Below are 14,421 nucleotides of genomic sequence, written 5' to 3'. Positions count from 1 at the left end.
GCCTGCCGCACCCGCTCCGGCTCAGCACGCCCTGGGGCCTGGAGGGCAATCCTGCCGCAGCAAGGGGCTCTGCTCTGGCCGCCCAGCACCTCCGGGCTCTTGCCCATCCCCACATCCTGTCGCTCGGAGCCTGCCGTCCTGTGACCCCACGAGAAATGACATCAACCGGGGCAGACGCTGTCCCTGCTGAGCAGGCAACCCCCAGAGTGCCAGGTCCCCCTTCCCCCTGCACTCTGCACCTCACGGAGTCCTGCTTGGGCACCCCAAGTCCCCAGGACACACACTCCGTGCCCAACGCTGGGCAGGGACCCTCCAGGCCACTCAGTGCCCGTCGCACAGTGCTGAGCACACGAAGATGCCTGCGAAGCTGAGCGCCTCCTGGGTGCCCTCTGGGTGGCAGGAGCAGACGGCCTGGCAAGGGTGGGATGAGTCTCCATGCATGGGGGCGGGGGGGGTGGGAGCAGCTGCCCCTTGTCCCCTCGCGGTAAGCCAACTGCATCTTATGTAAAGAAAGGTCAACTTTGCTAATCCAGCATCCATCCTCTCGGAGTGGCCGGCCCCATGACATGCCACGCTCTGCCTGGCTGCCACAAGGTCGTGAACAGCAAGAAAAATCTCACGTGGTTGTACCTGCATGTTTCCCTCCCCCCATCCAAGTACGTAAACTTGTGAGCTCTGCCAACCATTCCGCCACAAAAGGGGAGGCTGGGAGCACAGCTGGGAGAATGGGTTGGAAATCTGAGGACGTGGGCGTGCATGTTCAAAGCGGTGTCCTGAACGCCCCGGTTCATGACACCCTGTGATTCGACCCAGGAGCGCGGGCCTGGCCAAGCCTGCCCCCAGGAATGCCCGGGCATCTGGAGGGCCAGGCCAGCAGCCTCAGCTCTCTGCGCTCTGCACACATGTGGTTTCACAGACCTACCTCCCTCCTGCACCTGTGTATTCCTTCAGCTCCTCCTGCACCGAAGGTGCTGAGGATACTTCCCCCAAATCTCCATTTTACAGATGAGAAAACTGAGGCTCAACTGGTAGGTGGCAGAGCCAGGATTTGAGCCTGAGGCCCTCTGTCTTCGGAGCACGTGATCGCCACAGAAGCACCAGCCCAGGTGATACTCTTACACCACGTAGCTAGGCTTTCATGGGGGCAGAGGGACAACCTTGACAGACATACTGGTAACTGCCCTGGAACACCTCTACCCTGGGCACAGTGGGCGGCTGCTCCCAACCCTCTCACCCCCATGCAGGCGAGGCAAGCCTGGGCGAGTCAGCATCTTCCCCGGAAAACAGAAGACTTTCCCTGCCTACCCGGGAGCCTTGGGTGAGAACCACAGACGTGAAAATGGTCTGGGAAGCTGAAAGGCCTCTCCCGGTGGGGAAGACCGTTGTTACTCGGCTTAACAGACTGGAGTGTCCACCACATGCGAGGCACTGGGGCGGGGGGTGGTGGTGGGGACAACGAAATTGGCAAAAACCCAGTCCTCTCACTCAAGGAACAGGGAGGGTAAGGAGGGAGACAGATCAGCCAGCAAGGTCTGGGGTCTTCCTCCCTTGTGGAAGGCAGCCCAGCGCCCTGGCATGGGAGGGGGCAGTGAGAGGATGGCAGGCCAGCAGGGCCAGAGACTGGCCACATACAGGGGGACTGAGCAATTAGGAAAGCAGAGAGAGAATAACGGAGGCAGTCCTCTCCCCGTTGGCGGACAAAGGTACAAATGTGCAAAGGCACAAGGCTGGGATGAGCCCTGTGGTGCTGGACCAGAATCAGAGGTATCAGTGTGAACCCATGGTTTTCTATGGGTACCGATAGGAACAGAGACACAGGGACGTGTGAACTACACATGCACACACATGCATGTTTCCCACCTCTGTCCACAGAGAGGCTCTGAGAGAAGAGACATCCAGAGGCAGGAGAACATCTAGCACCCTGGTCTTTTATTCTCAATATCACTTTCCACTCAAAGGAACGGGGTCTCCTTGGAGAAACGGCTGACTCCAGGGCTGATGCAGAGACAGAGGACGATGAGACTGAAACATCTTTTGTGCCAGAAAGTAAGGAAGGGCTGGAGAATCGGTTGGGGCGGTGGTGGTGGGGGGGTGTCAGAAGTACACAGATCCAGCTTCAAGAAGGTTGCCACTGGCCACACCAGGGACCATCTGAGCAACAAAATCGATTATGGTAGTAACAGATTATAACCCACTGGATTAAACAGGAATCCATGAGTCTGCACTGGTATAAATGAGTAAGCGGGGAGAAGAAAACATTCTTCCCTACAGCGGAACATCTATAACAAATGTCAGAACAAATGACGGAATTACTTGGTAACCATCATAGAAATAATTAACTCAAGAAGCAGCAACAGACATTAAAACTAGTGGATGAAAGTACGACGACAAATGGGATTTTTACTCAAAGCATCTCCCCACGAGCAGTTATTAATTACAAAGGGAAGAAAACCCATAACTGGATGTCACTCTATGGCAGCCACGTTAACATCATTGTCACTTGGGGTAAACTGACACCGCAAGCCTTCTAATATGATGCACTGAGATGCACACAGCATCACTTCTGTGATATTCTGGCCCCAAATGCATAATCTGGGTCATTTCACAAGGAAGCATCAGATAAAATGACCGTCCTGAAATCTTCAAAATGGTGGGACTTCCCTGGCGGTCCAGTGGTTAAGGCTCTGCGCTTCCACCGCAGGGGGCGTCGGTTCGATCCCTGGTCGGGGAGCTAGGATAGGATCCCGCGTGCTGTGCGGCGAGGCCACCAAAAAAAAAAAAAAAAAAAAAAAAGGCAACACGGTCAACACAATGAGAGTCGAGGCAAGGCCTTAGTGCCCCAGATCAGAGTCTAGAGACAGGACCACAGAGCTGCTTGCCCCGGGACTGGATCTCCCTGTCTATAGAGGAGTTAGCGGAATAACCGGTGAGACCTGGACCCGGGTCTGGCTCTGGGAGAAGGATACATGGAATCTGTCTTCTTTGGAAATCTCAAAAAGGGTTTGGAAATATGAAGTCTGTGGGAACTCAAGGGAGGGCCAGATAATTCCGCCGGAGGCGAGGTGTGTTTGGGGTGCAACAGAAACGGCGCTGGAGTGGGAACCCACACAGACCCCAGACTGCCACAGGATCCCCTTGACCTTGAGACAGGCCCTCTGCCACTCTCAGCTGCCCATACAGAGCCGGGGGTCCCCTAAGGCCCTTCCAGCTAGGAAGACCCTGGGAATACCATCATCAGAGAAGACCTTAAGGACAGCAGGATTCAGGCCAGCCAAGGACGGGGGTGTGGGGACGGATGAGAGGGGAGCCTGGAGGGGCTGGGGGGCCCCGTCTCCCCGGCGCCCACAGGGGCGCTAGGAGGCCCCTGGCCAGGAACACTGGAAGTTCTCAGGCTAGTGCCAGGGGAGCTGGAAAAGGAAAAAGACCCTGGAGAGGATGGTGGGGGGTGGCCTGGGATCCCGCTGCCAGGAGGGTCTCACCGCAGCTGCAGGAAACCCCCAGGCCCAGCACCTCCGTGTTCTCCGTGAGGGGTGGCAGGGGAGGGGTGAGGGCCCAGGGTTGGGCGGTGGGCGGGGGAGGCCTGGCTCCCGTGTGTGCAGGGGGCCTGGGTGTGAGTGTGCGTGAGTGCGCAGGTGTGAGCGGGTGTGCATCCCGGCCCTGGCATCGAGGCGCCCTCTAGCGGCCCCAGCGGAGAGCGGCGTGAGGAAGAAGGGAAAATGAGCGCTGACCCTGAAGGATCTGGAAAGAGGCAGCAAAGCCAGGGGCGGAGATGATGGACAGGAGGACGGACACAGAGGGGAGAGTCTGGAGGAGAAAACAAGCCCTGTGCGCGCTCCCCTGGGATCCTCCTCAGGGCACAGCACGTCTTGGAGGCCCACCCCCTGCCCAACCTTCTCAGGTCTTCACCAGGCTCCTCCCTCCCCGGGTCAGAGGACCCTCCCAGATGACAAGGGGCAGGTGGGCTTGGACTGGACACATCCGGGCGGGCCTGGGCCTGCAGCAAGGGGAGCCTTGAGTCCGCCTTCTGAGCCCCTCTGTCCAGCGAGGGCTGACTCAGGCCCCTCTACCCGGACACACCCTCACCCACCACCCCCAGCCTGGGGCCCGCCGTCCGCGAGTCCAGACACGACGGCCCTGGACGCCCATCCCGTGCTGGGGCGGCTGGGAACCTGCCCTCGAGCGGCCACCCATCCTCAAGTCCAAGTGCGTGCGTGCGTGTGCATGCGTGCGTGCATGTGTAAACCAGGGCATGGGACCTGAGCGTGTCGGGGTGACGCTGTGGGGAGGAGGTCACAGACGGCTGCGTATGCGTGGTGGCCGAGAGAAGGCGCTGATTTCAGTCGCAGGGACCGGAGCCCTCACCCTGATCCCTTCCGGATGAAACACCTCAGAGGGTGTCCTTGCACCATGCAGGGAGGCAGGAGGGGTGGAGTGCCCCCTCACAGGCCAGGGATGGGACTGCACTACGAGGACAGCTGTGTCCAGAGACTCACGGTCCTGCGTGTGAGCGGGGAGCCCGGCTGGGCCTCGGGGGTCGGGGCAGAGCTGTGCGCGGACTCGGGGGCCTCAGGGTACTTGGGTTGGTTTCTGTTCTTAACGAACAGTGTTGTACTTTCAGGTGGTCTTTCTTCTTAAGAATTCCCCAAATTCACAAACCTATGGGGGTGTGGGTGGCACAAGCGTGCTTTAAAAGATAACTGTTGTTCTGATAGGAGTGCTGTACTTTCATCATACGATATTTAGGAGACACCCGATGACGCAAAGATATAACCAAATCCTGCGTAACAAGCAGCTGTCTTTCCTTCCCATCTCTGCTACTCATGCACCTACCTATACACCTGCATCTATACTTGTGGTTTTAACCGCTGGGCTCCAGCTCTGATGCTAACAGCCCAGGACCTAGAGGGGGAAGTCAGGCTTGAACGGCAGGCCCAGCTGGAATAACCGAGCACAAGTGCCCCTGCCCTGCCTGGGCCGCAGTTTCCGCAACTGCAAGTAGGAGGTGGCGACACTGACATTTCAGGGTCTGTCAATGGGGAACTGGCACCAGAGGTTCAGAAACGACCTGGCGCCCACAAGTGCCCATTAAATGTCAGCAGACTCAGAATGGGTGTGCGGCTTTATTTAGCCCTGGCCTCTGGCCACTGCAGTGCCGTCTTCGGCCTCCCCAGCCGGAGGTCTGCCAGCCTCCCCGGGTCATCTCCAGTGACGAGGACTCACCCCTCTCCAGGCAACCCGTTCTATTTCGGGACAGCTCTGACGCACCTTCATGGTCAGCTTCCCCTGAGGTTAAATGAGGTTCCTTCCAGCACCTTCCAGTACCCCTTCCTCCACCCCACCCCCATACAGGAGGCGAGGGGAGGGCTCAGGGTTCGCTGGCTTTAACCACAAAGCCAGCAAACATGTGACTTCTGGGGCTGCCACCTGTCATCTCCCGCAGCCAGGCCCTTGGGTGTGGTCACATGACCGACTTCGGGGCCAGACCAGCTCAAGTCACAGCTCATCCTCACGAGGCCCCTTTCCTCGAGCGGGGCTGAGTGCAGAGTGCCGTGCGAGAGAACAAGGAGAGGAGGGACCTGCTCGGTCCTGAGAGCCCCACGGCGGCCACTCTTGGTCGTTGAGACCCAGCGCGGGCTCGGAGCTCCTGCGAGACTGGGCTAACTGGAGGCATCAGGGTGCGAGAGCGCTCAGGACACGGGCCCTGGAGTCAGGCAGAGCTGTGTTCGCATCCCGACTCCCACACTGGTGGGCTGTGTGGCCTCGGGCAAGTTACTCTACCTCTCTGGGCTTCCATGTCCACACGTATAAAGTGGAGCGAGAAGAGGGGCAGCCTCCAGGGCGGTTGTGAGCTTTAGATGAGCCGAAGCAAGATGCATGTGAGCACCTGCCACAGGCTCTGGCATGTGAGACACCCTCTGGGAGGCACTGCCCTGTTCTCACGTCTTCCTCGCCAGCTTGTGGCCGAGCGGGGACCGTGACCCCGGCCTCCTTCTCGGGGTGTCACACGGTCGAGGAGCAAGTGCGAGCAGCAGGTCCAGAGCACACACCTCCCGAGGTTTGTTGAGGGGCTCCTGGAACGTACTAGCTGGGTTCAGGGGGACTAGAGAACCTGCTGGGCCTTCCTCCATCCCCGTCCACCCTGTGAGTCGTCCAGGACCCCCTGAGTTACCTGCAGGTTCCTAGGAAGCAAGTTCCTCAGGCTAGGAGGCTGCTGACGGGGTCCTAACTGGGCCCCCCACCGGGCCTTGTGACCTCACCCTGCAGCCACCTCCTGGCCTCCACCTGGGACGCCCCCCTCAGCCTGGAGCCCCCCGCCTCAGCCGGCTGGTTTCTCCAAGCAGCGCGAGGACTCCAGCAGGACTGTATACAGTGTGGAAACCTTTCCCCTGTTGCCCTGGGCATGAAGCAGCCTTGGTCAGGGACCAAGACGGATCCTGAGAGTCAGGTACCAGACAGTGTTACTAGTTCTGTCCCCCAGCGAGCAGCCAGTCAGAGGGCAGGGACACCAAACCAGGGCAGAGGAAGTGGACTCAACCCAGGAGAGCTGTGGGTGGGAGGGGATGGGGAGACGGGCGGGTCTGGCCCTGCCACTCCCACCCTGACCCGCCACTCACCCCACCACCGGTGCCCTCCCATCCCAGGCCCCTGGAGGTCCCTCCTCAGTCTCCCACAGGGCCCAGGGACTAGGCAGACTGAACCGCTGGGGGCTGGCATTGCCCCCCACCAAAGCCCTAGGATGCAGGGGATTTTGGAAGGATGGCTAAAGGGTTTAGAATGATGGAGTGGTGTCTACCCAACTGTGGTGATGGCTGCACAGCTCTGTGAATATTTGAAAAACTACTGAATTGTACGACATACGAGTTATTTCTCAATAAAGCAGTTAGCAAAAAAAAAAAAAAAAAAAAAAAGAAGGCATATAGGTTCAAATCCGGGTGTGCCCCCATTGACTGTGTGACCCCCGGTGAGCTGAGGGACCTCTCAAAGCCCGGGGTGCCTCCCACAACCTCTATCCCCGTGCAAGACCGAGGCTGCCTGCTGGGCTGACCGGCTGGCCCAGCAACGTTCCACAGTCGATTTCCCCGAAGATTGGTTCCCGGAGCCCTCCCCCAGCTGGCAGCCAGGACTGGAGTCCGAGGGACTCAGGGGGGGGGGCCCCCAAGCCCAGCATTAAGCCGTTCTCCCCAGCTGGATGGGCTGCAGCCAGGCAGTAGCTGGTCATCTCCTGTTTCCCTGAAGCTACGTGGAGCCTCCTCCCCAGCTGGGAGCGCCTTCCAGAGGCCTGAGGCTCGGGAGTGTTCATCTACGAGGGCAGGAGGTCCCTCCTGGTGCACACGTGGCAATGCTCCTGGGCGGGACACAGGGATGAAGGGCTCCCACCCACGACCCAGCCTGCAATAGCCTCACGGTGACAACTGACTGCTGAAAAATCAACACCCAGGATCACTCCCTTCCCTCAAATACCACCTGGCACTAGAAGAAAAACCAATTTCCTTCCGAAGGGGAACCAGAGCCTCCTCTTAAGGAAACTCTTTGAAGTCACTGGCTGCAAAGTGACGAGAGACGGGGTCAAGGGCCACGCTTTGGCGGCAGCCGTGCCAGGAGTGCAGCCCTGTCGGGCTCTGGGCAGTTCCACTCCAGCGCCTGGTTCCACCATCAAATTCTCTGTACCCTGCATCCTTCAGCCTTGTGCAGAGTGCCTGGAACCTCAGATCCGCCAGCCCCGCTGCCAGGTGGACAGCGACCACGGGCACCCCAGCCCCAGCAGAGCTTCGGTGCGGGTGCAGCACCAGTCCCAGCCCAGGGACACCTGGAAGCCAGGCCCAGGAAACTCTCCCTCGTGAGTCCAAGACAGCAAACTGCTTGTCAAGAACGTTCTGGACTCATAAAACATCTCCCACCCGTGAGTAAATAACAAATAAGAGAATACCCAAAGCAGGCTCCACGGAGCTGGATTATGTACACAGCGCGACCAGCGTGGGCCTGGGGCAGTGACTGACGCCTGCCACCGTGCTTGAGAACCAGGCGCCAGCTGTGCTTTGCAGTGTGGAACGGAGGACAGGGTGACGGGGGAAGCGTTCGGAGTGTCCTGGCTCCGCTTCTGGCATGTCTCCAGGAGGAGGGTCAGGTGGGGACACAAGCAGGTATGAAGGGATGGTGAAATGTCCCGACCGCTTCCTCCTCCACTGGGGACACGCAGGGCATCCGGCTCCTGAGAAGGACGTCCCTCACCTGAATTTGCCAGAATGGGGGTACACAGGGCCTGGCCCCAGCCGCCATGGAAGATGAGGCCTGTCCTTAGGAGAGAAGGAGGGGGGCTATGGTGCCTGGGGGTGGGGACAGCAGTCCTCCCAGACGAGCCCCCCATTATTCAGACACCGAGCCCTGCCTGTGCCCTGAAGTGAGCCTGGGACCGTGACTCCTGCAGCTCCTCAGAGGCTGACCCCCAAGGGCTGGATGTTCCCAGTAGGAACACGGTGGCAGAAGCACCCACCTGGGGTAAGAGCAGCCAGGCTCCAACCCAGCCTCTGCCTAACCTCGCTAGGTGGCCTTGGGCAAGGCTTTAGCCGTCTCAACGGGAAAGGCCCCTGGCAGCAGTGGAGCCAGCACCCTCTGGGTCTCCGGGACTCACTGCGACCATGAGGATGTGCCAGCGATGGTCACAGGGCCCTGTGGAGTCGGGATGGCCTCTTGAGGAGACTGGAGGAACAGCAGCCTCCTGGCCTCAGGCTGGAAGGTTCTGCCAGCAGGCCCGGTGCGTCAGACATGCCAGGAAGGGGCGTGTGGGGAAAACGCCCGAAAGGCCTTTACCTGGCGGCCAGGTGAGGGCCACACCCTGGCTGGGCTGGACGTTCAAGGAGAGCAGGTATGAAAAGAAAGCCTTGGATGGCTCTGTCTACAGCTCGGCGGCCCGGCTGCCCGGCTGGGCGGGGGTGTGTTTGCAAGCTGTCTGCCTCAGGAGCCTCTCTGGCTCCAAACACTGGGGTTGCTGGAAGGGATCCAGCCTCCTTCCTGCAAGGGGCCTGAGCCGCCCGCTGGTCCTGGTGGGGCAGGCCCTGTGAAGCCCTCCTTCCAAAGCTCAGGGGTTGCTGTGACCTCTCCCCACTCTGAGACTTCACACTTTTCTCTTTGGGCCATTTTCTGATAAAAGTAGAAAGAAGCAGGCTTCCTGGTGGCACAGTGGTTAAGAATCCGCCTGCCAATGCAGGGGACACGGGTTCGAGCCCTGGTCCGGGAAGATCCCACATGTCGCGGAGCAACTAAGCCCGTGCGCCACAACTACTGAGTCTGCGCTCTAGAGCCCAGCCACAACTACTGAAGCCCGCGCGCCTAGAGCCCGTGCTCTGCAACGAGAGAAGCTACCGCAACGAGAAGCCTGCGCATCATAACCAAGAGTAGCCCCCTGCTCGCCACAACTAGAGAAAGCCCGCGCGCAGCAAAGACCCAACACAGACAAAAATAAATAAATAAATAAAATTAAAGGAAAAAAAAAGAAAGAATCGAGGGGAATGAGGACATGGAAGGTCACAGGGAGGTCTCACAGCCATGGGAAAGTCCAAATCCCACACCCCCAGCAATGCTGTGGCCTCAGACAACCTCACATGTGTGTGTGTGTGTGCGCACAACTAGAAGACGCTGGCCTGAGGGGCACCTGCAGCGGGGCTGTCCGGAGGCCCTACACGGCCCCCTCCAGCCTCCCTCCCTTTCCAGCGCCAGGACGGGCAGGACACGCGGGTTTCCCCTGGCTCAGCACCCCCATCCGGCCCTTGGCCTCAAGCCAGTGGAGAAGCCACGTGGCCAGGTATGAGCGCCAAGCTCCCTCACCGCACGGCCCTCTGCCACCTGTGCCCGGTGACAAGGCCATCCTCCACCCGCCTCACTCCCCCAATTCAGTCAAGGCTGGACCAAGGCCACCAACAGGGGACACAGTGCACAGGGCTGATGCCCTGCTGACCCATCCAGTGGCCCTTGGCTCCTGTGAGGCCACTCAGGGCCACTCAGAGGGAGACCCAGCACAGTAGGGACGCAGACCCTGCCCCTGCCCGGCTCATGTCTGGTGCAGACATGGGCCACAGGGACCTTCAAACCTAGTGCCGCCGGCTCACAGAGGTGGCCAGAGGGGTGGAGAGCTACAGGGGCAGGCAGGGCAGCCCCAGGGGGGAGGAGCTGGGTGCTGCCGGGTGACGCTGGCCCAGTCACCAGGGTGCCAAAGTGCCAAGGCTGCTCACTGGCCCCAAGCCCGCTACGTCTACAGAGAGCACCGTGCGAGGTGCCATGGAGATCTCGTGCACCGAGACTGCCATCTTCAGGGAGAAGGGGGCGGTGCAGGGGCCCCGCTGTCCACCAGAAATGCACAAAGTGCCAATGGATGCGAGCCGTGGAGGCAAGCTAGGACTTTCAAGTGGCCACATTAACAAAAATAAGGATAAGCAGGTGAAATTAACATAAGGCATCAGGATTGCAACATGCAATCAGTGTAAGATATCATGAATGAGTTTGTCACATTCTTTTTCTCCCACTAAGTCTGAACTGTTGTGTATGTGCACTTTTAACACGTCTCAATTTGGAACAGCCACATTTCAAGTGCTCCCCAGCCATCTGCGGCTCATGGCTTCCGCATTAGACAGTGAGGCTCTAGAGATCGGCCAGGGGGTCCTCTGCCTGCTTTGTCGGCACGGAGCCCAGCCTCCTGTCCCGCCAGGCGCCCTCCCCCTCCGGTGGCTCCATCACCACCTAACCTGCACTGAGGCTCTTCTCCCTCCATCCTGCCTGCTAAAAAAGGCAGATTTACAACCTCACAACAAACAAATCAAAAGGTCTGAAATCTTAAATACCTCCAAGAAAAGAGACGCTAAGCCCCACCCTCTCCACGCAGAGCCAGGTGGGGCTGCACCGGGAAGCAACAGCCGTCACCCACGGCACCGGCATCACCTCCCCGTTGCTGAGGGCTCCCTGTGCACCGCGTGCTAAACAGCACTTACCTACTGAATTTCCTCAGCAATTTAAAATGATGAAGTACGGTCATGGGGAGATGCCACAAAACAGTGTTCAAGAAAAGGGCAGGTTGTGAAATAACATAATACCGTTTTTATCAAGAGAAAAAACCAAAATATTATCCTTAAATTATCTACACAGAGAAGGCAGTCTGGAATGATCTGGCCAACTGTTGATGGGGTTTGTCTCTCTGGGAGACGGGGTGATGGGGGACTCAGAAAAGTGCCAACCCCAGTGGTGTAAGGTAGGACACAGCCGCCTGCACGCCCAGCTGCCCGTTCGAGGGCTTCCCGACTGTGTGTGAGGACCTTCCTCAGTGACCCAGCAACCTAGTGGCACGCTTGGGGCCTGGGGCAGGGGCAGTACCTTCTCAGTTTATAGGGGCATGGCTTAGGCTGGGCCAGAAAGACCCCAGCTGTGGCTACATTTAATCGAGACAGACATGTTTTTCTCCCTAAGAAACCAGAAGCAGCAGCCCAGCGCACAAAACTACACGGCTCTCACTCTTCACCTCCTGAGCCTCACCACCGTGCTCTCAGAAAGGAGGTGCCGCTCTTGTGCTCATGGGTCAAAGGTGCTCACTGAGCTAGGCTGGCCACTGATGGGGCGGCACCCGGGGCCGGGCGGCACCGCGCAGCAGAGCATCAACCAAAGGGCGCCAAGTCCCACTGCTCAGCAGCTTCGGGGGAAGCGGGCACTGGGGACCTCGGGTTTCCAGGCTGGCCTCTGGGAGAGAATGCTGATGAGGTTTCGAGTGGGGTCTCCCTCACTCCCTTAGGCCGGAGAGAGCCGAGGAAACCCAGGAAACCCTCGTTTGAGGACCTGGGGAAAAAAGGAGGTCCATATTTCAGGTGTGCTGGGGGCTTCAAGGTGGCCTCTGGCACCCTGGGAGGTCCAAGAGGTGGATGGAAGAGACTTTCTGGCCCTGGACCTTAGGGGTACTGAGACTTCCTCACTCACCTTGTGTCTACCTACGTGACCCAAACCCAAAGGCCGCGTGTGTCTCTCACAAAGGAACGGGCCTCAGAGTGAGGGTCAGGCCCTCTAATCTATTCCTCTGACCCCGTCTAAGCAGACCACCCAGGACTGATGTAATCCATCCCTCCCCCGACATCCAAATACCCCAGGGTAACCATGTTTTAACTAAGTCTCTCCAGCACACACAAAATGGTACTTTCTCTGAATGGCGACAATCAAAACCATCTAGAATAAGCCAAGACAACACTGTGATGTCTGAGATACTCTCAAAGGCTAAGCAAGCCAGGCCCAGACACCGCAAGGCACATCCACACGCCCCCAAAAGGTGCCCGTCAGCAACCTGCCCGAGGCTAGGCTGACTTCTGACCCAGCAAAGAAAACACTCTGGAGACAGAGGTTCAACTCCAAAGTGTCCTTGACTTGTCCCTGAACACGGACCTGTCATCTCTAGGTGAGAGATGGATATGGTGGAGGAAAAGGAGGGAGAAGGTGACCAGAGGAGCTGGGCGCCCAGGAGCGGTCCCCTCCGAGCACAGTGAAGCACCAGCCACGTTGAGGAGAGGAGTGCGGCCCAAGTTCAAGCCGGCTCTCTGTGGGAAGCAGGCTCAACGGCTGGCCAGAACCTTCCATTTGTTGTCTCCGCATTACACCCTATTCAAATCTCAGTTTTGAAACTCAGACCCTTTTTATCCACCACTCTCTGCTACAAAAAGGCATCCAGGCCCGTCCTTAGGGGACAGTTACAAAAAAGTCATCGGATGCCCACAGACTGCTCTTCCATTTGGGAAAATGTAACCCCCTTTATTTCGGAGAAGAAAACAAACGAAAACCCGGTCACCCCAGGGATCCACGAGGTAGGCAGGCAGATGGCGGGCAGGCTGGCGCGGGGCACTCACCTGAACTTCCCGGTCCGTACCTGCAGCGCTCTCAGCCCACACCGCTGGGCACCGCTGACGTCACCCACGATGTCGTCCCCGATCATGACGGCCTGTCGTGCAGTGAGTGAAAGGCACTCAGAAGTGATGTCAAGACAGTTTTCTTCCTGTGCCACCTCATCTTTTTTGACCTAATAAACCTCTTGACTTGATGCTTAAAACCACCACCATACAAAGTAAACAAGGTAGTATCGTCATCCTGTTGATTAAAAGTCAATGTACTTGGATATATCTCCCACTGCCCATCATGGCTGCGGCTCTGAATGGTGCATATCTGGGCAATTTAAAATCAATCAGCGGGTATTAAAGTGATATAGTGCCACGAGGACACACGGGGAGGCTGACGCTATCTCACCTCCAGTCGAGCACAGGCTGAATTTTACCTTCAGCTAAATACTCTGTAACCAGGTTATTGTGCCAACCGTTGGTTCTGTGAAAACTAAGTAAATTTCTGGCAAATCTTTGTAGCCCAAGTTTAGGTTTTGCTTTCCATGCTGAATTTACTACCTATAAAAAGCAACGACAACAACAAAAAAAAAACAAAAAGAAAAAAGAGGGCTTCCCTGGTGGCGCAGTGGTTGAGAGTCCGCCTGCCGATGCAGGGGATGTGGGTTCGTGCCCCGGTCCGGGAAGATCCCATATGCCGCAGAGCGCCTGGGCCCCTGAGCCATGGCCGCTGAGCCTGTGCGTCCGGAGCCTGTGCTCCGCAACGGAAGAGGCCACAACAATGAGAGGCCCGCGTACCACAAAAAAAAAAAAGAAAAAAGAGCAAACAAAAATACACACTCTAACACACACACACACACACACACACACACACACACACAAAATGCTCACAGCCTGGATATCATTTCAAAAACCAGCCCCTCCCACCTGAAACAACTAGAGAACCAGACAAACCAAATGCAATAACAGTTTTCAAGACACTGGACATCAGGCAATGAAGGAGGATTCCTGAGACACAGGAAACAAATGACATGGATCCTACAAATGCTGCAGCTCACTGCCTTCAGAGCTTCCAGACTGTGAGCACAGAGAGGAAGAACTAGGTAGAGCCCAGACTCCCTGAACTGAGGACACGGAGCTGAGAGCTGGGAGACTAAGGCAGGGCGTCCGAGAAGAGAGGGCTACCCGGAGAACTGTGCAGATCTACAGAGGGTCCCCCACAACGAGGCAGTGTGGGGAAGACTGCTAATGAGCACAGGCAGGTGAGGAAACCACCCGAGGCCAGGGAAAGAATCACACCAAACATTAAAACAGTGCCGGGACCTCACACAGGGCTGGGTTTAGTGTCTGTTCCCACCAGCCAGACTGGAAAATCTCATAATTCACAGGGCACTGAGTAGCATTCTCAGAAGCATCTTGCCTCAGCAGTGAGGAATAATTAGCCCTAGACTAAACCCTGCTCTAGTGCCGCCTCCCAAACCTTCAAAGCAAGATCTGGGAGGATCAAATTGTTTCCAAGTGATTTAACTGCATCCCAGAACAAAGCACAAAAATATTTATTGGCGTATAA

General features: G+C 57.6%; 1 protein-coding gene across 4 annotated transcripts in view; it reads right to left on the bottom strand.

Moving 5' to 3' along the window:
* The window catches only part of LHPP (phospholysine phosphohistidine inorganic pyrophosphate phosphatase), a 141,015-nt gene that overhangs the window by 79,940 nt on the left and 46,654 nt on the right, over positions 1-14,421 (bottom strand). For 3 of the 4 annotated variants that reach the window (XR_014295122.1, XM_082633821.1, XM_082633823.1), the window contains exon 6: positions 12,867-12,958. Coding sequence is in view for 3 of the 4 variants with exons in the window: in XM_082633821.1 (XP_082489947.1) it covers positions 12,867-12,958 (92 nt within the window). In the remaining variant the exon portion in view is untranslated. Of the gene's footprint in view, positions 1-2,252; positions 2,752-12,866; positions 12,959-14,421 lie in introns of those variants that run through there. The other variant, XM_082633820.1, reaches the window with a different exon arrangement.

This window comes from Mesoplodon mirus (genome assembly GCF_964341445.2).
Source record: "Mesoplodon mirus genome assembly, chromosome: 2".
Classification (NCBI taxonomy): Eukaryota; Metazoa; Chordata; class Mammalia; order Artiodactyla; family Ziphiidae; genus Mesoplodon; species Mesoplodon mirus.
Note: the sequence above shows the minus strand (reverse complement) of the source record. Positions and strands in the feature narration are given on the sequence as shown.